Below are 24,538 nucleotides of genomic sequence, written 5' to 3'. Positions count from 1 at the left end.
CCAACTTTGTCAGAGCGTCTGAAGAATTCAAACCCAGCTGGATGTGAATTCAACAGTCAGCGTTTAATGTATATGAAAATTATGTATTGTGCGCCTCCTGATTTAGAAATAATACAGTGGAAAGGATACTTATGGAAGCATTTGTGAGGAATGCATTTCCCAGTAAGCATAAAGGTCATATTACCTGGTTAGGTAATAACCCTTTGGTCATTGAAGGCTTAGGGCAGCTGCATTACCCAGTGTGACCCATGTGGTAGCTGCCAGCATCAGCTGGTTGCTCTTTTATCTTCCAACCTATATTTACTAAATCTCTATGCTATAGTTCACAAGTGTTCCTTTTTCTTTCCAAGGACATGTGACTTTTTCAGATACTTTTTCTTCCTTTTTCCTTCTTATGTCTCTCAAAGGGATTATTGTTTGCTGGTACCGTCCCGTGGCTACAGAAGATAAGTCAGGCTGAGAGTACGGTGAAGATGGGGCTGGTCTGGTTTTCACTGGAAAATGGGGGCAATATGATTAGCAGAAGTTACGTCACTGAGATTTGAAAGACTACATGCCAGTAGTTTAGAAAATGTATTTTGGGTGATGAAGGTAGTTGGAACAGTATGGTAATTTGTGGTACCGTAATTCAAAAGGAAACAAACAAACAAAGCATGTTTGCCAACAAGAAAACTGAAGTAGGAGTATTCCATAAATCTCATATTCTCCCATTAACCAGTTTGATAAATGTATTTTTTTCTGATGGGAGGCCTGGTATGTGCTTAAGAATAGGAACAGAGAAACTGTGAGTGATCTGATTAAAAATCGGTTGCAGAAGAACTAACATTTACTTTGGCCTAGCAGGGATATATTACATATGTTACAGGTGATTCAGCCTTTTACCCTACTAGGATGCTGTTAGCAGGGTCCAAGAATGACACAGTGACTGTATCTGCTCTGTGCACCAACAATTGAAAAGGTAGGATGTTTGGGAAGGGGTTGCAGAAGGATGAAGAAATCACACAGTAATGCCCCTGTAGTATAAGTGCCTAATAGCCCATGTACATTATCTGAAAACATAGTCACAGAGGAAATAAGAAAAGTCTAGAAAACAGTAATGCCAATGCCTAGGGACATGCCAGGTTTTAGTTAAGAGATTGGCATTGTGAACAACAGTGTCTTCAAAATCACAACACAGAAAACTGTCTTACCGTATCATTGGTACAATCACATAACTGTAGGAAAATTCTCATTAAAGGACACTAAATTCAGATCTAATCCAAGGAAACACACTGAGTTTGCTGTCAGAAGAGGTTAGCAGTAAATGCCTGTTGTCTTGAGAAATTACTGAGGGAAGGGAAATTTATTTCAAAACTTTTCAAGTTGTACAACCAAAACAAAGGTAATCCCATATTATTCCTCAGGATAGACATGAATGCATGCAAGTTTCAAGAACACATGCCAGCATGTCCGGTGGCTATCATGTTAGTGGCTAGGTGAATTGTGTCTTGTCATCTTTTTTTTTTTTTTAAACATTAATTATTGGTCGATGAAAGATACTTACTGAGTTGTAAGAAACTTTAAGCAGTATAAAAAATCCCATGTATCCTTGAAGACTACTTTAAATAATGCAGGTAGTGTTTCCACAGTTTATTGCTTATCATGAATGCATAAAGGTTAGCAATAACAATTTCTGGTTCAGGGCAATTGCCTTTTTTTTTTTCTTTTTCTGTTTTGATACAGTGAAGTTGCATGGAGAAAGCAATGCTGCTGTTGCCAGTAGTCACAGGAGTGTATGTTTGGGTTGTGATGTTGAGATTCTTGGAGATAAGAAAATTTTGGGCTGCTTCACTTCTACAAGTATCAAGCAATCTGGTGAAAAGCACATGTCCAAATGGAAGTAATAGAGACAACTAGTTAAATTACTTCATAAAATAAATAGGTTTATATACTTTTAAATGAGAATTGCTTATTTATCAAGGGAAGAAATGCACTGTTAGGGCATACAACCAATGTGGATTTTGACCACTAATGATTCCAAGAGGCAGAAAAACATGAAAAAAACCACATAAGAAAACCCAACCCCTCACAATTTCTTAATGGTCTGTAAAATTCAAGACCTGATAAAAGAATTCAGTTGTACAGAAAAGGTCAGAATGCTCCTCTGATGTGGTAATGCAACTAACTAATGACTTCAGCACAGGATTATAAAGCGGGTTTCTGTCCTGAGGGAGCGATGAAGGAGGAAAAGGGAGATGGCCTATCTGCTGTAATGCTTGCTTTCTGAATTCTAGAGTCCCCCATTTCTTTTTTGCTTTATGTCTCTCTTAAATTGATTTCCTACCTGTCCCTTGAAATCCTTCCCTTCTAACCCCCTTTCTGGAGGATCCGTGGCTAGATAAAATTGGTTTAATGCTGTATAGTTTGGGCGAGGGACTCTGTGGCTCCACAGAACAAGAATGGCATTATCAAAGAACCTCCTTTTTCTTAATTCTTTCCGAATTGGCAGCATAACAAACTTTTCTTTGTCCTCCACTACTTCTTATCTCCCATGTGTCTGAGATTGTAGGTTATAATTTGGAACTCTCTGATACAGGGAATTGGGAGAGAGAAGCGTGTGGAAGATCTATAGACAAAAAAGGCTGACAAGTGCTTGATTTGCTAATCCTTTTTTCAAAAGTTGGTCTCATTCTCCTACCTCATATTTTCTAACTACCGCTTAAGATTTTTGCCTGTTGAATGAACATTAAAAATGGAAGATGTGTGTTCACGCTGTGTCCTTAAAGTGGCCTTGGTCCCAAGTCAGGTCAGCGTATGAAATAATTCATAGCAAGAAACACTGCTTTGGAGCTGTAAAATGTTTTCATAAGTCCAGCAGAACACCTCCCAGCCCACACAAAGCAAAGAGGGAGCCTTAGGTCCAATTACAAGCTAGATGTATGCCATTAACATAGCAAATAATTAACAACGCTTTGGTTATAGTGGTATTTCTAACTCCAAATGTGTTAAAAATTCTGTTAAAATACCAAAATCTTAATGATTTTTAAAATGATGCTGTAAAAAAAGAAAGTTACATTTTGGGTGTGAGTTTAAATACTTTTCAGTGTATGGCTTACATTTATACTTACACAATATGTTATTGTGTATGGCGTGCAATCTTTAGCCTTTGTCTTCCCCCCCCCCCCCCCCCCCCCCATCTTGAAAGAATATAAATTTTGTGAAATGAAAAGGAAGAAAACATATGCTGCCCAGAGGAACATCTTCTTTGGCATCAGAAAGGCATTGATGTTAGAGGTCCCAAAGGAGTGATCTTGAGACTGTCCTGGTTTAATACTTTTATAAATAGCATCAAAACAAAAGCTAAGAAAAAGAAGGTGAAATTTGCTGCTAGCATAGAATTTGGAAGTGCCAACAATACAGAGAACCACATCATTGCATAGGAAAAGTGGTTGATGCTCATTTCTGTGCTATTAAAAATAGAATTAAATCAGTAAATCACCGAGCCAAATCAGGTACTGAAGGAAAGAATTTGTCTCACTCTAGCTCCCTAAAGTTAGACATCTAATAAAAGATAATAGCCTAGGCTCCTTTTGCAGTCAATGTAAAGGCATTCCAGAAGATAAATAATACCTCTTACCCTGTGCACCTCAGAGGATCCAAAGAGGGGATTTCAGAGCTTTCTGTCTCTCTCCACTGAGTACATAACAGGTATAGAAATGCCAGTTAGACTACACCACTGAGGAAGACTGGCTTTGTCTCCTGCTCAGTTCCAGTGCAGGGCAACAGTGAACCACAAATCTGAAATAGTCATGGATAAATTGAGAAAAACCCTGAAATACTTCTTGCGATGAAGAACTTCTAATCAATGTTACTACTGAGGCTCTGATAAAACCTCTTCTGTTCATGGCATCTAGAAGGAAGATTAATACAGACATGAACAACTCTAGGACAGGACTGTCTATTGGGACACACGCATGGGGAGATGGTTGAGAGAGGGGAGGTTAAAAGAGCCCACTCACATTTAGCACAGCCAAATCAAGACTGGGAGGAGATATGATTACCTTCAAAAAACAAAATCTACTTATAAGTAGGGAAAAGAAATACTTAAAGAAAGGTGCTGGCATAGGAGCAAGTGATTTTAAGTTGGCTGTGGTGCATCTAGGGCAAGCACTAGAGTGAATAGGAAAGTGAGTTTCTAGACAGCCTCCCAAGGGGAGCAGCAAGTACTGGAAACTTAACTAACTACGCGATGACTTCGTGATGCCATTAAACCAAGTTTATAAGAGTTTGAGCAATTTATATGTGGATTGGCTGCCTGTGGTTACATCCATGTTGCGTTTGATAATGGCTCTCAAATTCACTGAGCAACGTGCATCAAACATCCAAACTGTAGAGCTCGGGTCATGCCATTTGCATTCACACAGATGTCTCAGACCTGTAGCATCTAACCTAGTTCTAAGTGTACTAGTGTAAATGCTAGTTACATACAAAGATTTGTAAGATGTGTGCATTTGCGTGTGCAGTTATACAGATGTAGCAGAACATGGAATAGCCTGACAGGTAAAGCATTAGCAGTCACAGAAAACTAGGTCAGACAAATGGCAGAAAATATTATTCAGAAAATCAGTTAGTGTGATGCCAGTTAACGCCCCTGTAAGTTTTGCCCTACGCTCCCAGTGACTGAACTTCTGCACTAAAGGGGAATGCAGTGAATTCCAGTAGGCTTCTTGGCTTTCCCAGTGGGTGGACTTGGCACCTCTGAGTCAGTAAAACAGCAGTGTAGGTTCCTGAAATCTCTTGTTCAACTTATTCATCAATGACCTGGACAAGTACAAGTATCCTAGGGGTGAGTGTCAAGAGGAGGGGGCCAGGCCCTTTTCACTAGTGCCAAGGTTCAGGACAAGGGGCAATGGGCACAAACTGCAACGTAAGGAGTTCCATCTGAATATGAGGAAGAACTTGTTTACCTTGAGGGTGACAGAGCACTGGAACAGGCTGCCCAGAGAAGCTGTGGAGTCTTCTCTGGAGACATTCAAAACCCACCTGGACATGATTCTGTGCAACCTGCTCTAGGAGAACCTGCTTTAGCAGGGGGTTGGACTGGATGATCTCCAGAGGTCCCTTCCAATCCTGGCCATTCTGTTATCCTGTGTATTTCTGCAGTGCAGTGATAGGTTACTCTTTTTCATCCTTTGGGATCTTTTTCCTTTTAAACAACTTGAGAACCTTTTATAGATTCAACTTTTTGGAAACCATATAATGGCAATGGATGGTTCTAGGTTTTGTATGTTTTCAGCCAATTCACTTCTGCTAGTTTTATAATAGAGAAAAATACTTTAGGATGTTTTAAAATACCCTTTCTGTACCAGAACTATTACCTTAATCTCCGCTATGATCTAAAAGGTAGTTTGACATGGCCCAATCAGTGATTCTAGTTCTGCTGGGCCAGGCAGCAGCAGCATGCTCCTTTCATATCCGGGAAGCAGGCAATTCGTGTTGGTATAACTCATCCCTGTCAATAGAGAAGGCAAAGCCACCTTGCAAGCACACATTTCTGTACCCACAACAGGAGAAAATACTGAGTAGACATGGATATTTGTAGAGTGAATCAGATCAGGGAGATGAACTGCTTTAAAATTAATATTCCAGGGTGTTTTTTGTCGTGGTTTTAACTTGGACCAGTTCTTCAGTTTGGTTCATCCTGTGGCTGTGTGAATACTTGTGCCAACAGGGAGCAAGAAGGAAATGCTGGCCTGGAGATGGCAGAGTGAGGCCACAAGTGATGGCTTATTCCAGGACTAACGATATCCTTTTTATGATCCAAGATCCTTTTGTCTAAAATGCAACAAACCTGTACACAGCCTCCAAACCCACCACTAGCACTGTGAGAAGCAGGTGGCATTAGCTCCACTCCTCCTTCCCATGAACTTTGTTTCATTTCCCATTTTCCAGCATCTCTTCTAGCTGCACCCATCTTGCAGCAGGTTAACAGGACCAGGGCAACAAGCTGTATTTTCTTTTTCAGTGAAATCTGATATTTCATATGTATTGCTGTGACTCCAGAAGCCAAGAGATTCTGAAGTCACGTGTGCTAGGAGACACCCAATAATACTGCAAAAATCAGTCCTGCTACTAAAAGGATTTCTCTCTGTTACCAGCCTGTGTTGCTACACGACAGGTATAGCCCCCTGAATGTCCTTTTCTGATTCCTTCCCACTCATATTTTTTCTTGCATGTTTTTGGACCTTCTGAACTCTAGAGATGTGCCATAAAATAGTCCCTAAAAATCAACTATCAGAAAGCAATCCTTTTCCCTTCAAGCTCAAGTTTTGGTTGGTTGTTTTTTTCTTAAATTGCTATTTCAGATTTCAAGATTTAAGAGAAATGAAGGTAAGAAGACGTGAATCATGCATCTGAAGAGAAGATCTGAGGAATAGGGTGTCAGAGAGAAGGTGAGAACTCAGGAGTGAAGAAAGGGAGAAAAGATACTGTAAATGTTAAGAATATAGTAAAATTGCAGTGATAAAGCAGTTTCCAGTCCCCAAGATGTACAGCAGCAAGGCTCTGCTGTGCCTTTTGAAATGTTCCTTGATGGCCTTGCTTGTGTATGTTTCCTAGGAAGTCCAACCATAGCAAGCCGCCCTTTAAAAGTGCTCTGGAAGACGTAAAAAGTCTTTATTGTCTGTAATGGAGGGAGAGGGAACCTTCTTACAAGTTTGTGTAGTAATTGCATTATTTGTTCCTCGTATCCAAGGAACTTTCTCCTTTGGGAGTTGAAGTGAAAGAACAATCTCAGTCTTTGCCAGTCTCCTAATGGGTAGATGTTCTGTCCCACATCACTTTGTGTGATAAGATTGCATATCAGACACCAAAGGAGGTATCAGAACACAAACCCAGATCCCAGTAATGTACTAGGACAAAAGTGTCACATTTCAGTAAACGTATAGCATGTGAATCACACGCTATGCACTGCGTGCTTTATGAATTTGAGATGGCTGCTTTGTGACATAAACCTAAATTTACACTTCAGACAGAGGTGGTTCCTAAAGGATTTTTCATTGATTCAAAAAAAATGTTGAGTCAAACAAAGTGCTGGTGAAGTAATGAAGTTGTGTTGTGTGTTGAAGCATATTTCATTTTGTTTGAATAGCAATCACTGTATTTAGGTAGACAGTTTCACTTGGCCACAAGTGTGTGTTGTGCCCCATAGTGTACTAAGGAGGACAGCAGAAGACCTGTAGGATTTTAATCAGTATATCTACGTGTATGAATAAGCATTTGAATTTTCTATTAAATAGTATGGCTTACTTTATGATAGAATTAATTCTACATTTTAATCTCTAGTTGATGAAAAACAGACACAACAAACTGCCAGTTTGGCATTGCACATATGGGAAATAAATTCTTGTTTCATATGTGTTTGTTATACATAGTCAGTGTTGCTTATTTCTGTTTATACCTCATGTTGAATTATAGAGCTATTTCAGGATTTGAGAGGATATACTAAATTCACTGAAAGATGTCAAAGACTTTAATTGACTTAGTATGATGAGTTGACACTTTTTTATCAACTGGGTTGTCATTAGATTAATCAAACATTTGGACATTGTATGTTCTGCATGCGCTCTTTGTAACTAATTTCACACACTTGATGGATGAGTAGGAAGACATATACAAGATGTTGAAATTTCTTCCAGATATTTGTTGAAGCATCAGTCAGGAAGGCTCACCTCCAACGTAGGCAGACTCAGTTATGCAGAAAGTGTATCCTGTGCTTCCTGCTGCCTGGCGGCTTAGGTGGGAGATGTGGCACTAGAGTTAAGAGAAGGTGACACTTTATGTAGCTGAATTCAAATAAGGAAAAGGTCATCTAGCATATTGAAAATAGGCAAATTATAGCAGACTCCAGCTTCGTAACAGTGATCACTCCTAAAACAGAGACATTTGTATGGCTTATCTTTCTTGCTTTCACCTATGGTGCTTTCACTGAACAACAGTGCCTGGCTCTGAACCCACATAGTCGTTGCGGTATGCAGAGCCCCGCTGTTCATCCCTCTGTCTTTGGTCAGCTGTTAGGCGGAGGTCACTGATCCCAAATGAGCTGCCTACACATACACTTCTACAGTTGAATGCTGCTGTGAGGATATACATGTGCAGCCCAGGGCATGGGGATGTTTTCAAACTCAGGTTTTATTGCTTCATGATGTCACACATCTTAGAGTAGATGCTAACATTTTGCTAGTACTATTCCCACATCCTTCTCACTTTCTGGTGTTATGAAGTCCTCATGCCAATTTCTTTAGCTTTACTACATAAAGTAGATGGAAGATGAGTTTAATACTGGTTTTAGTTTGTTGGCCGTAAAATGGAGCCTTGGGCTATATTGTTCTAAGTGAATTATGTGGTTTGGTAAATATCAGATGGAATCCAGCTAACTTTATTGAAGGTGAAAACAATTTTGCATGATTTTTGTTTCACACTTCCCATGGTAGCTGTATTACAGACATAAAGAGGGGGTGTATCACAACGCTTCAGACCTTTTTTTTTTTTTTCCCTCTGCCTGTTTCCTCAGCTTCTATTTCAAAAATAGGCAGGGAGAGCTGTGCTTGTAATCTGGACCTAAGTACTGTTATTACAGTAGTTTAAAGCAGTCCTTCAGCATTTGTCCAAAAAGAAATACAAGTCCAACAAGAAAGAACCCAGTGCTAAAGATTTCAAGAGTGGCTACTGACATTTTTATTTATGAATCTCACCTTTGTGGTATCTAACATGGGGTAGGTGTTCATACAACCTTAAGCCTGTTTTTCAGCAAGTGTTAGGTGTGTAATATATTTGAAAATATCCTGTATGTCATTTGCCCTGCTAGATGTAATGCCTACCAAAGTAAATTTCCATGTCCCTTTGGTTTAATCTTTTTCAACATTACTCATAGTTAATCTGTTTCTGTAAACAAAACCAACAAACATTTGCCAGGCTTAAAGTGAAATTTTGGCTAACAATCTGTGTGTTTACTCTGAAAGAGCTCTCATGCGGCGGCGGAGTGCTCAAGCCCAGTTTGAAACAGGCATGACTAAACTGCAGCGCAGGTGCAAACCTTTAGGGTCCATCTTGAGTTTACACACCCACTTGTCAAAATCAGGAACCTTGCTGGACTGCACTCCAGCTCCTTACGGACTAAAAATAGCTGGATTTTCTTTGCTGGGGACATGGGGTGCCAGTAGGAAAGAAGACAACAAAAACTGCAATCCGTGCCCCCATTCTAATAGAGGATCCAGTGTGTGACTGCATTTTGTACATGCCCTGGAGCTAGACATAGCCAGAGAGTTTAAGGTTCTCCAAGGTCATACAAAATAGTCTCAGATATAGAAGAAGGATATTCATTCAGATCACTCAGCTCAACTAAATATGAAGTTTTTTGTCTACCCAGTTTACTTCTGTACTTTGGTGTATAGTTTTATTAGCTAATTGAAGGGGAAAATTTTACCTAAAATTGATGCTTTCCTGAATAAAAGTTTGCAAGTTCCGTTCTACATTTGTCTCTCTCTCAGGATTTCAATGGCAAATATTGGTCTGGCTTTTCTGCTTACTGCAGTGTCAGTTCGCTCTGTCAATGATTATTAAAAGTAAAAATGAGGGTTTCAATAGCTGTTCCACATACTGTTTTTCCTGTTAGGTGTATGATATGTTTCAGAGCCTATCAAGGTAAATTTGCCTATTAGCAGATTTCTAATGAATGTATTCATTTTTAGTATTGTTCATGGCTGGTCTGAATAAACAGTAAACATGCTGCGTGTAATGAAATTCTTCCATCCAATTTTGTATTGGATAATGTTCACTCAAAGTGGATATTCATAAATACTCACGTGATGAGATGTTCTTTATTGAGTTACCAAGTAGCATCCTTCTTTCTAAGAAACCTCTAGTCCATTATAGGAGAACAGACAAGATTTTTCTACTTATTATCCAAAGGCAAGAAAGCAGAATTGTATCTTCAGCAACCTCCTTCAACCATGCTGGAGTAGAAGCTTATGTAATATAATGCAGGTTGGGATTTTGGGTTCTTTGCCTTATGCTCCTATCTAAGCCACCAAAATCCAGCAAGACCAGTGTACAGTATCAGCCAAGAAAGTAAAACTCGAAGTAACATCATTAAAAAGAAAAAAAAGAAAATTGAAGCTGGTGCTTTTCCTGGCCTGTTTTCAATGCAGATTGGTAGACAGCCTGACCTCCATCCTAGAAGTAGGCCACAGCCAACCGACGTGTATGTGGCCAGTGATGCTGTCGCACATTTGTGTGAGTCTCTACGTAGCAAAGCACATATGGGAGCAGTCAACGCAGCAGTTGTGACACTTGCCAATCTGATGTTCAAGCACTAACACAAGATGCTTTTGAGAGTTAAAACACCTGTCATCTGCCAAAAACTCAATCAAATCGTGTTATCTTGTCCTGAAGCTATTATTTCTGCAGCAGTCCCAGTTCTCCCTGCACAAATAAGAACAAGCCATATGTCCTTGCAGGGCTCCCCATTTGGTATCTCTGAAAGTAACACTACTCTATCATCGTGTGACTAGTGGGCATTTAGGAGGGATTGAGGAAGTGGATTTTTAGGCAACTGCAGCAAATAGACCTCTTCTGCACCAGCACGACACATACAGAGATGGTTTGGCCTCTCAGTGCCACTAAGTAAATTCTTTTAATCTCATCTGCTGAAGTACTCTAATGGAAAACTATGAAAGATTTTCCATCTAAAGCTACTTATATCCCTGCAAAACACCAGCTTCAAATCTACCAAGAACTTATTTTGATGCTCAGTTTTAAGAACATTTGAAGATGTTGCATGGAATCCACTAATTGGAATATCACCATATTGAGCAATACTGGTCTTTTCAAAGCGAGTCATTCTCTCCTGTGATTGCTGCACTTGTGTTTATCCTAATCACGTTTCATGTAATTGCCAGTGTGCCGGATAATGCTTTGAGCAATTAAGGAGTTACACATATGTGGGTATAAGAGGTATTCTACCTTTGTCCAGACTCCCGAGGCCTTGAGACTATAAAAGTGCAAGATTAAACAGGTATTGTAGGCCTGTTACGTTGCTCTCTGGAGTAGAGAAGGCTGTGGCCCAAGAGTTCTTTGACCATCCTGCCAGTTCATCAGAAACAGATAGACAAGACGTATGATTTTGCTTTCTTTTCCCTTCTAAGCAGTGATTTTAGTTTGCAAAATGGCTGAAGGGGCCTGCACCTCCACTGGAAAATTCTTGCGGTTCATGTATGGAAAAGGTTGAAAATTACTGAACTTTGTGATATGCAGATAGGAGCAGGAGGAGGTGAGAGAAGGGAGAACAAACACTTTCTTTCCTGCCTGTTCCCTTATATGCTCATCCAGCCAACATTGCTGATCACTTATTACTGCTGGTGAGAAGAATATCTGAGGTGGCAAGTCACTCCCTGTATTCCACAGTGCTGGTAGGGTAGCGTACCTGTTTTCTGAGAGAGAGAAAATTCCAGTCAACTAAGTGGCATGCTAAACTGGACAAGGTGTTTAACTAGGTACGAGAGCTGGAAAGGCTGGGACACACATTGGTACACTGGTCTAGTGAGAGCAAAGTCCAGGCATTTATTTGGGTAAAGCCCATCATATTTTGTAAAAGAGTCATCAATAAGAAAAATAACTACCTCACTTGTACATTGCAGAAACAAAAAACATGTGGAAGTTTGCCCAGCATTCAAGACAAGGAAATGGCAATCACCGAAGGGTCATATACCATTTACTTACCTGGGGGAAAGTGTTGTTCCTTATTCTGCTATTTGGTGTCTTTTGGAAACATCTGTTCTTGCTTCTGATTTTCTTTATTGACAGCATAAATGGCACTGTCTAATTCACCTTTTCTGTAGCATTGTCTCTTGGGCCCCTCTTGTGGGAGTCTTGTTTTCCCTTTTCTCTACATGCCACGTTCTGCTAATCTTAATTTTTCTCTCTGTGGTGTCTGTGCCTCTGATGCTTTCTTTCTTCTCTTTGCATTTTTTTCTGGTTTTCTGATTAACTTCTTGAGGAAGGATAGGTAATACCGATTGCATTTGTAAGGAAGATACTATCGACTCATGTTTTTACTTTTACAGCTATTGCTAAATTTGTTCAAGTAGCAGTCATTCTGGGTTTGCTCATAAATTGTTGATTCACATAAAAAATCAGCAAAATATTGGAAATAAGGTCTGATGTGTTGTATAATATAGTTATACCACATTTTTTTCAATAACTTTGTCATCCAGCCTGTGGTTTCTGGCAGACATCTTGGACTTGTGTGTTCTTTCATGCAAATGATTAGCTCAAGCTATTGTGTTTCTTTAGAAATTGATGATTCATCCAGCATCGGCCACTGGCATCCTTCTCGCTTGAGTTCTGTAGAGGCTGCTTCACTGCCCCATGTGAATTTCCTAAGTCTGGGTCCTCCAGTCTGTTACTACTGTTGATCTGGTCCATTTGTACACGTCCAGAAAGGACCTTTAGCTTTTGTTGGATATTAATTGGGAATTTTCCACTTATCTTTTAAAAACTGAAACCGTGGATGTGTAATATCTGATTTCAAGTTATTTCTGTTGGTGAGTTTGTCTTGAATTCTTGTTTTGGGCTTTTTTTGGTTTTTTTTTAAAGCCCTTTTCCAGCTGAAGTAAACTTTATTCGGGTATTAAATTCACTGGGAGGAGCAGCTGCCATGGTCTTGTATTTATTTATTTAGTGTTACCGCAAATGTGATTGCAGTTTTAAAAAGTATATTTCAGAATACAGATTCAGAATAGAATATTACTGGTTGATGACAATGCATCATATGCCCCCCTCCACCAGTTTTGTTGTTTATTCTTGTCTTAAATGAAGACATTTGGTGAATTCTTTTTACATCAGGTTCTTCATCAGTTAAAATTTCTCAGAGGGGAGCTGATAAATAATTTACAGCCATGAATTTCTAAGTGCAATGAATTATTTGCGTTGTAGGTTGATCTGACAGTTATATGTTTATAAATGTAATGATTAATGTTCTAATTTATTTTTTAGCTTTCATCTTTTTATTAGAGTCATTGGGAAAAGTGGATATTGTCTGATTAACTAAAAGTTTGAGTTAATGTTTTTGAAGCCTCTTCTCATTTGCTTTTCTGGAGCAAAATTAAGTGCTGTGTTTTGAAGCATACCATCTGCATGGAACTGCAGTGGAATATGCTCTTCAGATATTTGTCTGTATGCTTTAGTTTTACATGCTGATGCACTCTGTTTCGTTTCTCTATTTTTACTCTTTTTAATGTTCTTTTTTGCAACTGGGTTGTTTTTTATAGTTGGAAGATTACTCTGCAATATCTCTGTTGCTCTGCTGCCCAAAAGGCAAAGAGCAATGTCTTGGCACTGATGGTTGGTTGTGTTTTCTGTATTTAGTCCCTATCACCTGGCTGAATGGGGTGTAAGGAAGCAAGGAGATCATGCCTATTGCCATGCCTGTGTCTTGACAGGGATGTAAGAGACTTACCCCTTAGCCTGGACATGCTGTCCATGTTACAGTCTAACTTTTAGCACTGAAGGCTTGCTGTTGCTCTGATGTTCACAAAAAATTACCAACACATTGTAACTGTTTTGGTTGTTTGTTTGGTGGTTTTGTTGTTGTAAAGAATAAAATTCGGAATCTAATAAGTGTACCTGATAGGTATTAAGTCATAGCCTGTGTAATCTTGGAAGTTTATTAACAGAGCATGTACATTAAATGGTGATGGCATGTCTTTGTATGTGAAAGGGCTACATGCATAATGGAATGGGAAGGTTGTGACAAATGTTTAAGTATAAATAGTAACAGGCATTCATATACTGCTTGTTACTACACAGAGTGGGATATATACCCAGCGTGTATTCAAAGCTGGGAAATTACCATTTCCTCTGCACTAATAAAGATGTTGGCGTCCAGGTGGGATTTTGTTGTATCTGTGATGGGAAGGGAACTACTCTAAACCTGTCAGAGTAGCAACCACTATTGAAAGCTTAGGTGGCTTACACAGGTAGGAATGTGTGAGGCTGCCAAAAGCCTTTGGCAGCAGGAAGCCTGGCCTCACCGGTGTCAGGGCAGCACTCTGAGAGCAGTAGCAGTGGCTGTGCGGTGTAGCAGGGCAGGGCAGGGTGGTCAGATAATCAGGTGAGTCCCTGGGGCCTTTCTGCCACTTGGGATTTTGCTGATGCAGAGTGGTGAGGAGACATGAAACTAGACAGGCTGCATCAGCAAATAATTTTGGCGTTGAGTTATTCCAACAAAATTGCTTTTTTACCTGTTTATTGTTTTGCTGGTGAAAAGGGCTTTGGTGCACCTACAGGTAGCTTAGTTTTGCTGGGACACTTGCCCCTGTTCCAGGTTGTTTAGCCAGGAACCAACACAACTGTAGTGGCAAAGGGCTCCTACACCTGACATAGCTTACACTGGGGCAGCACCCTGAAAGAAACCCTAGAAGTATTTTTGTTGCCAGCCAAGAGAATTAGAGAAGCCATCAGAAGGAGATGCTGAGAAGAGAAAGGGATAAAACAGACTGCCACTGTGCTACAGTTACCTTAGGCTGGGGAGACAGCAGTCGTCCAGGCACAGAGGAGTCGGAGGCTGTAGTACAGAGACCAGCAGTAATGGTAGCCTTTCCAATCTGACCTCCTGAATCTGACCACAATCTGACCATAAATGCCAAAACCCTCTTTTTTCTTTTTTTTTTTTTTTTTTCCCTTCTTAATGCCTTTCCAGGTACATATGGACTGTGGTAAGCTTTAGACAGAAGAGAGGGGCAAAGGAGCTGTGAACAAAGCAGGCAGTGACAAGCATGACCACCCAATGTAGTTTGCAGCAGAGTCCAGACATGCACTTAAAGCAAAATACATTTCTTTTTTTTTAAAGCAAATTGACTGGAGTGGTATTATCATTTAACCTCCGAGAGTCTTCTCAGGCTGTAGTGGTGTCAGCTTTCCCTGGGCTTATTTATCTGAGTCAATAATAAGTCACCAGAGTCACTCACTTTCCATATGAGTTTATGGGAGAAAGGCATGTCTGGGTGCTCCTTGGTAGTCAGAAAGGAAAGGCTGCCAAGGGCAAGGACCCCGAGCTGTGTGCAGGCAGGCAGAGAAAGCTCTTTGGTCTCTGGATCACACTGAGATGCATCAGTTTTTGAAGAAAAGCTGAAAAATGTGATTATGTTGGGGGAGGTGGGGGTACAGCTCTAAGTCTGCATGCTTGCAGTACAGTGAGCAGCTCAAAATTACAGCCTGCAAATAGATGTACACGTTTAACTTCTTAGTAGGGCTGTAACTCCCTGCTGTAGTGCAGTAAGAATAGGAATACTTAACCATTTAGATTGTGATTTCTATTTTCAGGGCTGTGCCAGCCAGCGTTAGGTGCTTCAGTGTAAAGCAGGCGGGTAATCTGTGAACAGAATTTGAAGCTTTTTGATCTGGGGGGGAGGCAGTGTTGTTTTGCATACTCCCCAGAATAAAAGGAGGTTCAGACCCACCTGCTCCAGCAGTGGGGTCATGGCGTCTTTCAGCCTCCTCCCAGGAGAGACTCTCAGGCAGGAGCTGATTTCTTCTCGGCTCTGACCACCATCGCCCTCAGTAATTATAGCAGCGTTGAAATTCCGAGCTAAAAACAGAAGTGCAGCATGTGCCTATTCCCCATGTGATTCAGAAACCAGGAAATTGAAAGAGCCTGACTGAGAGGAGAGGGAGTGCAAAGCAATAGACACATCTAATATTTATCTCAAACCTGCTACGCCTGGGACGCAGGAGCTGTCATCTGCCGGAGCTGATTATGCATGCAGCCGAGCAGAGCCTGATTGGGTGTAGTAGGACCTAAGGAGAGGGAGAGAGGGAGCAGGGAGAGAGTTCCGCTCGCAGCACCGAAATGTAAACAGTGTGAAGCGAGAGGGAGTGTAAAGCCTTTATGCTCTGAAGAGCCAGCAGCCGGCCGCGGGCTCCCATGGCTCCGGCAGCGTACCTCTTGCAGGTCTAGCCGTGCCCGGCTTGATGAACAGAAGCAGACATTTGGAGGATCTCCTGCCTGTGGATACAAATAGGGGGCAATCGGGATGCGCTAGCTTTCTCCGGCGGCGCCGCAGCTCTGTCGTGCTCCGTGCCGCAGCTGGGACAGGGCAATGGACATGAACATGAAGAAGTTCACAGTGCGTCGGTTCTTCTCGGTCTATCTCCGCAAGAAGTCTCGGTCAAAGAGCTCCAGCCTAAGTAGATTTGAGGTAAAATTCGCCTTAACTTTGTTAAACGTAGCAAATGCCATTAGGTGCCGGTGACAGAAATACAAGAGAATCCTGCGTTTACTGACGTGATAAATAGTTAAAGGTGATCTTTCCCTGGAGGTGGTGATAGTCGCACCTGATGTTCTTTGTTTCAGTGTAATTCAGTGCTTTTTCTCGGTAGTATTCAATACATTGCATAATGTATTTAGTGTGTTGCTAAGGATCCTTTTATCAGCCCGGCAGGGGAGAGGGAAGCTGGCTCAGGACATCATGAAGTTGTAGGAAATAATTACGGATCCACTTAAATTAGCACAAATGGCACCATACTTTACAATAGCTTCATATTATAGTCTTCCTCCCTTGTGCATATACCATTCTTTCTCAGTGCCAGATTTCCAAATAATTAATCAGTTTGCTAGTGCCTTTTATTTATACGGTATGTTAGGGATTTGCTTGCTTGTTTGTCCATAGGTTCTTATGCTTGCACAGATTTTTGCATGTCTCTTCTCTCCCATGCATCCTGGTGTTTTGTTGTTGTTGTAAGGAGAAGTTCTTCAGGAGCTAAGGGACAATGTCAAATTAAGCCTACAATGATTTAGCAGTGTGAGGAGATGAAGGCAGTTCAAGTCGGCGGTATTAGCAGACAGGAATGTGTGAATGAGTTAGAACCAGGATTTCTGCCTCCCTTCCTTAAACCATTGTTCTTCAGCCCTATATTTGGAGCTGTGAATAGTCGGCAGGATGTGAGATCAATTGAATAGATGTCAGTTATATTTATGTTGTTCACTTTATCATTGCAGATGATCTGCAACCTCTGCATTAAAATAGAGGTAGATGGGGCCTGATTCCCCTCTGCCTCACATTTGTTTTGTGCTGGTGTACTTCAGTTGACCTCGGAGGAGTTACTCTGATTTGCACCGATATTCCCAGGAGGAGGATTAGTCTCATGCTGTGCGAATACATTTTAAAGTGTTAATTCTCTTAGTGTCCCATTTAAAGTACCAGGTAATTGTTTGAATGTGAAGTTCTTCATGTGTCATTGCTTAAACAGGACATGCAGAAAAGCAGAGTGTTTGGCTGGCATGTTTTGCTGTGGTTTTTTTCTTTAACTCTTTAAAATCAGCTGTCTTGAAAAAATGGTCATGTAAGGTACCTAATTTTATTTCACTCATCCAATAGTCATGCTATGCATTTAAAACCCCTAATAAATCAAAAGCTCCCTCCTTGCACCAGCCCTGCCTCTCTAGGACTGAGGGGACAAGCAGGGAACCCTTCCTTTCCCTGTTGTGAACCCAGAATTGAAAAAGGCCAACCTGAAATAGATGTTCCTTGTAACACACTGTAAATTCACTAAGCTCATGCTCCACTGGAGCCAACACAAAGTAGACCTGGAGTTACATGAAGAAGTTCTGAGGCAGATGAGTGTCTGTGTAGGCTGCCAGTGTCAGGGTGTGGATGTTGAGGGGAGATGGGTTTGAGACAGCAAAGCCCCACCAGATCTTGTAACTATTCATCTGACAGTGCCATAGTTTGGGAGAAAAAGATTCCACCACACTAATTGTTTTACTGGCTGACCTAGCATGAATGACCAGTACAATTCAGCATTTGGAGCAAGCCAGGCCCTTGCTTCATTTAAAAAAACCAAACAAACAAACCCCCCCAAAACCTTCTTTACAATTCCTTTGATCATCAGTATTAGATTTACTGGATGTTTTCAATATCTATGAAATAGTTTTCCCTTACTTGATCTTGTCTTGTAATGATTTTTTTCCCCCTGTCTTTAAATAATTTGCTTCAAGAAGCAGCTTGATATGTATCCCATCACACATGTGAGTTCAGAGCATTTTGTCTGTTTCCCTCCTGTGCCCCTTGACTTGGCAGTCATGACCAACTTTATGCAAAGTGACTCAGTATTATAATGCAGCAGGGAGTAAGGGTTGTTCCAATGAAGAAGAAAAAATGATTCATAAAATCTGTTCTGCTATTTAAGTGTGAAAATCATCAGAGATGTTCTTGCTTAGAGGGGGAAAAAACAAACATGAACATCAAGCCCCCTCTGTGATTTCCATCCCTGAGTACTTCTGTGTATAAATTTGTAATTGCAGGCTAATGAGCGCTTGTCAGCCAAACATAAAGTGCAAGGAAGCCTGTTGGTCGTTGAATTATTTAGAAGTCAGAATATTCTTTGTCCTCATATGTAGATATTTCTAAAGAGGCAGTAAAAGGCACAGGTTATTACATCATAGAATGAGTAAGTGTAAAATAGAGGGAAGAAATTTGGAGAAAGCACATGGCATTGCTTTGCTTAGTGTGTGTTAGCTCATGTACCTGGCAAGTTATGTGTTGCTAGATGTTATTTGAAATTTGGAAGGGGGCTGTTGTTCCTAGCTTGTGTAGGATTTTTGTTGTAGTGTTGTTTTGACCAGGTGGGTGGGATTAAAACGGTTTTAAGATAGATACTCCTGATTCAAGCATTTGAGATCTTTAAAGTACCACTATTAAAGTAGATTCAAAATAACATAATATTAGTTATTAAGATCGTATCATTAATTACTTTTTCCAGTGTGGTATTCACTTTTAATTCATTGCAGTGAGCTTCATAAATTACAGAGCAGGGTATAGATGCAGAAAATGACTTAGCAAGTCACAGTTTGCATCTTGACCTTTACTTAATCATTTCATATGCCAATATCATTGCTGTATCAACAAGATCATTGCCCCATGTAAATATCTGGGTTTCACACTTTGTCCTGCTAAAGGGAGCCGAGCACACTCTGGTAAATGAGATGTTACAGGAGTTTTGTTTCATCTTGCCCAAAATGTGTCCCCTTTTTGTTATTCTGGGAAAACTTGGCTGAAATTTGAACTTATCTGGCTATACTTTCAGGTTTTCAGTTTATATTATTTTTCAGTATGGCCTGCATTGCCCTTCATTTATAAGGTATCTAGTGATGTAATTTTATTAAATGTGCAGAGCCAAGTTTTGCCCTTCTGCATGCACAGAGTTCTTACTGAAGTCAGCTGAAATCCAGCAAAGTCAATGGGAACTGCATGTGTGCATCCAAGAGAAGGGCTTTGTTTATGGTTCTTGCTGAGTGTTGATGAACATGAATGTGAAACCATCAGGAGAAAGTACGCACAGTGTGGATCTACTAAAGACTTTGAGCCCCAGTGGAATGCATCTTATGGCAGTGAGCAATATCCCTTGATTTATAAATCAAAAGTTAAATATGCCATTTGAATAAGCTAGGAAAGACTTAAGCATGCGAAGAATTTGATTATATTTATACCAGTGACACAGAAGCATATATTGGGGTTTTTTTTGAGAAAATGACCAATTAAAACATTAAACCCTTTGATTCTTCTGGGACATGTTTCAGATTTTTGCATTCTTTATGTATTCTTAATTCATTATTCTTTATTCTTTAATTCTTTAATTCTTTAATTATTAATAATTAATATTAATTCTTAATATTCTTTAATTCTAATACCAGTCTCACTGGTAATGGTGAATCCAAATTCTGTTTGGTCTACATATGGGGCTTTTAGAGCCTAGCAGAGTTCTTTCAAATTAATTCAAAATTAATTTGGACCCTGGTGCATCTCAGCATAGTCAGTTGTGAGAGGCAGGACCTCCTGTGGGTGATTCATGTATGGGTCCTCTTTGGGTTCCAGCATTGGCATGTGGGATATGGAAGCAAGCCTATGCAGTTTGGTAAGGCATAGTGCAGAAGGATTGGCACTGGCTTTATAATACTTTATGATGATAGATTTTTTGTTCTAATCTTAGGCTCTGATTTTGATTTCCTTTAGGTTTTAATTAGAACAGCCTTAGGAAAGTGGTCAGCAAATGCTGAGCTAGACTGCTCCTTTTGCACAGTGAGCTGGAGCAATGCTTCACTTGCAAACGCTTGTGAATTCTTCTGCACTTGTATAAAGAATAATTTTGTTCTTTAGCAGTAGTGTGTCCTTCATTCTGTCTTTTTTTTTTTTTTATAGATAATAATTGGGTAGAAGAATATATTCTTTCTGTCAAAGGTTAGACTGAAAGAGGCGAATTAAAGAACAGAGATGGGGATTAACAGCCCAAGACCAGCTCTGCAAGGTGCAAGTGCTGAGGAAGCTTTAGGTGGTTTTTTTCCCTTGGTAATGATCATCTTTGTGATGTGTGTTCTTGTTACAGCAGAAGTTACCGACACTGCTGCCGGCAAGACTTGTGTGAGGAAATGCTGCAATTCTTGTAGTCTTGCATGGCTTGCTGGGGGTGAAGGGGGGCAGGGCAGGGAATGGAGAGCAGGAGGAGGACAGGTCACTTCAGGAGCCACAGGATCGAATTTTCAGGCTCATTTTGATAACTTGCTGTGTCATTGCAGATGGTTCAGACCTCTGTGTCCTTCATTCCCCATTTGTAAAATGAAAATCTAATGAATATTCAAGTCCTTTGATACCATTCTACCTACTTACACTGGGTTTGGTGCTAAGAGAGGTTGTTCACATACGTACGCATTTATAATACAGGAGTCTCTCCCCAGCTCCCCAGATACTTCTACCTTTATACCAAATAAACAGTCTCTTGCACCTCAGGCCTGCGATGTCCTCCTTCCCACAAGCCTCAAATTAACTGCTGAGCTACAGAAAGGGAAAATTATGCAAGTTGATGTAGGGATAGCTTGTCCGTAGAAAAATAATAGAAAAATCGGGCTGGGAGGGATTGAAAAAAACCTTGATCTGGACTTCCCCTCCTCCTGCCTAGGCAGCATCAACTACATCTAAACTATCACACGAAAGAAAGATGTTTTTCTAACCTCTTCTTAAAGGCCTCCGACAGTAAATGCCCATAACCTCCCCAGGAGGTATATTTTACAACATTATCCTAGTGTCTGAGAGCTTTTCTTACGGCAATTTAAGCCTGTGTCATCTTGTCCTGCCCGTTGTAACTGTGAAAAAGAGATTGTTTCCTTTTCTTTGCAGCAAGATTTTATGCATTTGAAAGCTTTTTAGGTCCCCTTTCCTCAGTCTCTGCTGTAGGGTAGGAAAATTACTTTCTTCCTTTCTGAAAGTTAGGGACTTTCAGGAGCAAGACCTTGTGCCAATCACAGCAACATTGCTAAGGAGAAGCCCTTACTTTGGATGCTAATGGTCCCTTGTAAAAATCACTTTTATTTCAAAGAACCCTACCCTGTCAAAGACCAATCCAAATTGTTATTTTATGCTCCATTTCCACGATCTAAATGCCTGCATGATGCCTTGATCTGATGGTATTTGGCATCCAGTCCAGAGCTGACAGCCTATCCTGGGCTCTCATGTTAGATCAATCCTGACATGCATCACACAGTTAAACACAGACTTTGGTCACATACCCAGGGTACACACATGTTTGGGCATAGCGCAGGGACCTGATATTCTCTCATAACAGACGAGGTCTTCATTTAGTTGTGGTATGGGTCTTCTCTGATCAGCTGATGGGCCACACACATGTATACCTTATTTGACTGGCGATGATGCAGTGGTATGGTGAACATGTTTGGTCATGATCACAGACAAATGATGAAGAGTGAAACGGAGAGGCTGATGCCTGTCCATTGTGTCTGTGGGCAAGGTAATGTCCTGTTTCCCTGAGCCTGGAGCATCTGTAAGCAGGTGTTCAGGAGGAAAAGAGCTGAACCTGGTGGACTGATGGGGAGCTGTGGGCAGCTAGGCCCCTGCCTAGCAGTAGAGTAACTTGGTTCTATGGAAGTGGAAAACATGTAATTTTATTCTAGCTTTTAGCTCATAATGTTATGGCCTGGCTGACCCTGTGGCACAAAAAGTCTGTTCTCAGAGGACTGAGCTCTCCCGCACCTATTTTTATAATCAGTAGCATCTGATTCATCCATTTTTCTGCTAGTCTCAGGAGAGGACTCCTTTTGTGCGTGCTTTTTGTATTTGTGTCCTCACAGGTAACTGAAAATATTTCCAAGGACAGACAGAAATTAGAACAAAGAAACTTCTTAGGTTTATGTACCAGTTACTAAAGTAGAAATACTTTTCATCTAAATATTTGCTAGTCAGTTCCTTTTGCTCACTTCAACAGGACCTACTGTCCCAGGTTTGCAATGATTTGTAAAAGTATTCGGCAAGGAAGAGAAGCAGCAATGAGTTCTGCACTCAGGACATACACACTCTCTCTCTCTGTGATGCCGTCAGCTCTTACAGGGCACAGCTTTGCTTCCTGAAGAACGGTCTCAGGAAATGGAAAAGAATGAGAGTGGATCATTGAATCTACCTTGAAAATAGCTACCTTGCTATTTTCAATCTACCTTGAAAAAAGCTTCCTGACTATGTGTAAGGAAGCAAGCGATACATCTGTTCAAGGTCCTTGCAGCACAGCTACCATTTGCACACTTGGACCTTTTGTGCCTTCCAGGCAGTTTGGGATGGAGGCTCCCTCAGTGGGTGCGTGCATGGTGATGGGGCAGCCACAGCATGGATATGGAAGACTTTGAAGGAGCAGCCATCCCTTAGCTGTGAAATGTTGCTCGCTCCTTTGAAATTTGTTGCCAGTATCAGTGTTTCTGCGGAGCTGCTTTTACTGTGGGATGTGAGAGAGCCTAGAGCTCTCCTCTGAGTGCCAGGAGTTCAAGGATACTAGAAGTGCAAACCATTGAGAATGCAGAAGACAAAACAGCGGTGTTTCCAATGAGGAGAACCTTCTTCTCAGATTGCAGTGATATTATTAGGTATTATGTAGCAGTGTGTGGGCAAGAAGGGGAGATAGAGGCTGCTAGCATGCTTTCAGGTGGTAAGTAATGATAGTAATTATGCCATGCCTCTTTCCTGCAGGGCCAAATTTGGACCTGGACGTGACTGGCAGAAGGCAGTAAACAGTTCTCTTCAAGAGTTATTACAAATAAACTGAAGGCTTTTTTTTTTTTTTTTTGGGGGGGGGGGGGGACGGGGACGGGGGACGACACACGACAACTGAGTGTGTAGGTTTTTATCTGTAAAACTTACCTTTGACTGTTGTTAACAGGACTGTTAACAGGTAAACAGGAGATACCCAGTCCTGCTTGTTCTCAGAAGCATCACTCCCCAGACAAGTTTGTGGTGCCCAACAGGATAATGTCAGCTCAGTGCTGCGATATGGAGCTTCTTTAGGGACATATGAGTGCTGAGTGGTGTCAATTCCTGCTATACATTATGGGTAAAAAGTAGTGGTGAGCTGAGAGTGATGGTAAGCAGGAAAATAGTATTTTTTTTCTTATTTCATGTAAACATGTGGAATACATTTTATGCACATGTATATACATTCAGGGTCTCTGATTTTATGCTGTACATTTCTTTTTTGAAGTTCTGTAGGACTCAACAAGGAGAGAACTAGTATGATTAGACATTTTTTTGAATTTTGTATGGAAATTCAATTTTAAAACTACAGAATTTAGTACAGGCTGCTGCTTGTAATACAAATAATGAAACAATATTTAAGCATAATAAAAAAATGACATTTCTGTTCCAGAGGAATATTAGAGCTTGCCCTTCAAAACTACAGACAACTTAACTCCATGCTGAATTTGTGAGTCATCTCATTATTTACAAGACTGAGCCTTAGACATCTCCATGGACAAATTAACACAAAGATGTGTTCCAGACTCAAAGCTTTACCATGTCCTTAGGAGGGAAGGAATCAAGTACTTCCTTCAGCTAGCAGTATGGCATAGGCTGCTGTATGCCATAAAGAGTGAATGAACTAGTTGGTGGTGAAAACTGTTGAAAAATGGTAAAAAAAGGTCTTTAAAAGCTTAAACTTACTGGTTTGAAAGATCTGTGTGTTGTAGAACATGCTTTAGGATTGAGCCTTTTTGGGGGTGGTAACTCTTTGGAGAAATAGTGTTGTCCAAAAAAGTGGGATTGCTCACACAGTGTGCAAGAGCCAATTGACACAGAGTTCAGGTATGTATTTATTACAGATTTGCACAGGGCTGGGGTCTAGGTGGTATTCCATAAAGCAAGCCCCAACTTCAGAAGAACAAGAATATGTATTTTCCAAGCTCTGCCTAAAAGATACTATTGGTAATTAGTTATGAATTGTAGTTTTCTATTGGTTTATACATCTTTCACTTTGATTTAAAGTTACAGCATATTTTTAATTTATTACACGTGTCCTGGGCTGGGGGAGGAGAATCTTTTAGTCTTGAATTGAGTTGGTGGCTGCAATCTCCCCATGCCACCTTTCCCTCCCCCCTAGTTACAGTCTCATTCTGCTGACTTCTTGTCTTTGTTGCAATTAGCTGGGCACCTCCTGGGGCAGGATGTTCCCCTATCAG

General features: G+C 40.7%; 1 protein-coding gene across 3 annotated transcripts in view; it reads left to right on the top strand.

Moving 5' to 3' along the window:
- The window catches only part of RPS6KA2 (ribosomal protein S6 kinase A2), a 321,471-nt gene that overhangs the window by 116,465 nt on the left and 180,468 nt on the right, over positions 1-24,538 (top strand). The window contains exon 1 of one of the 3 annotated variants that reach the window (XM_005230881.4): positions 15,664-16,235. The exons of the other annotated variants lie outside the window; for them this stretch is intronic. Coding sequence (XP_005230938.1) covers positions 16,137-16,235 — 99 coding nt within the window. The 5' untranslated portion in view covers positions 15,664-16,136. Of the gene's footprint in view, positions 1-15,663; positions 16,236-24,538 lie in introns of those variants that run through there. 3 annotated transcript variants of the gene reach the window in all.

This window comes from Falco peregrinus, chromosome 7, assembly GCF_023634155.1.
Source record: "Falco peregrinus isolate bFalPer1 chromosome 7, bFalPer1.pri, whole genome shotgun sequence".
Taxonomy (NCBI): domain Eukaryota; kingdom Metazoa; phylum Chordata; class Aves; order Falconiformes; family Falconidae; genus Falco; species Falco peregrinus.
This window is presented reverse-complemented; position numbering and strand designations above follow the sequence as displayed.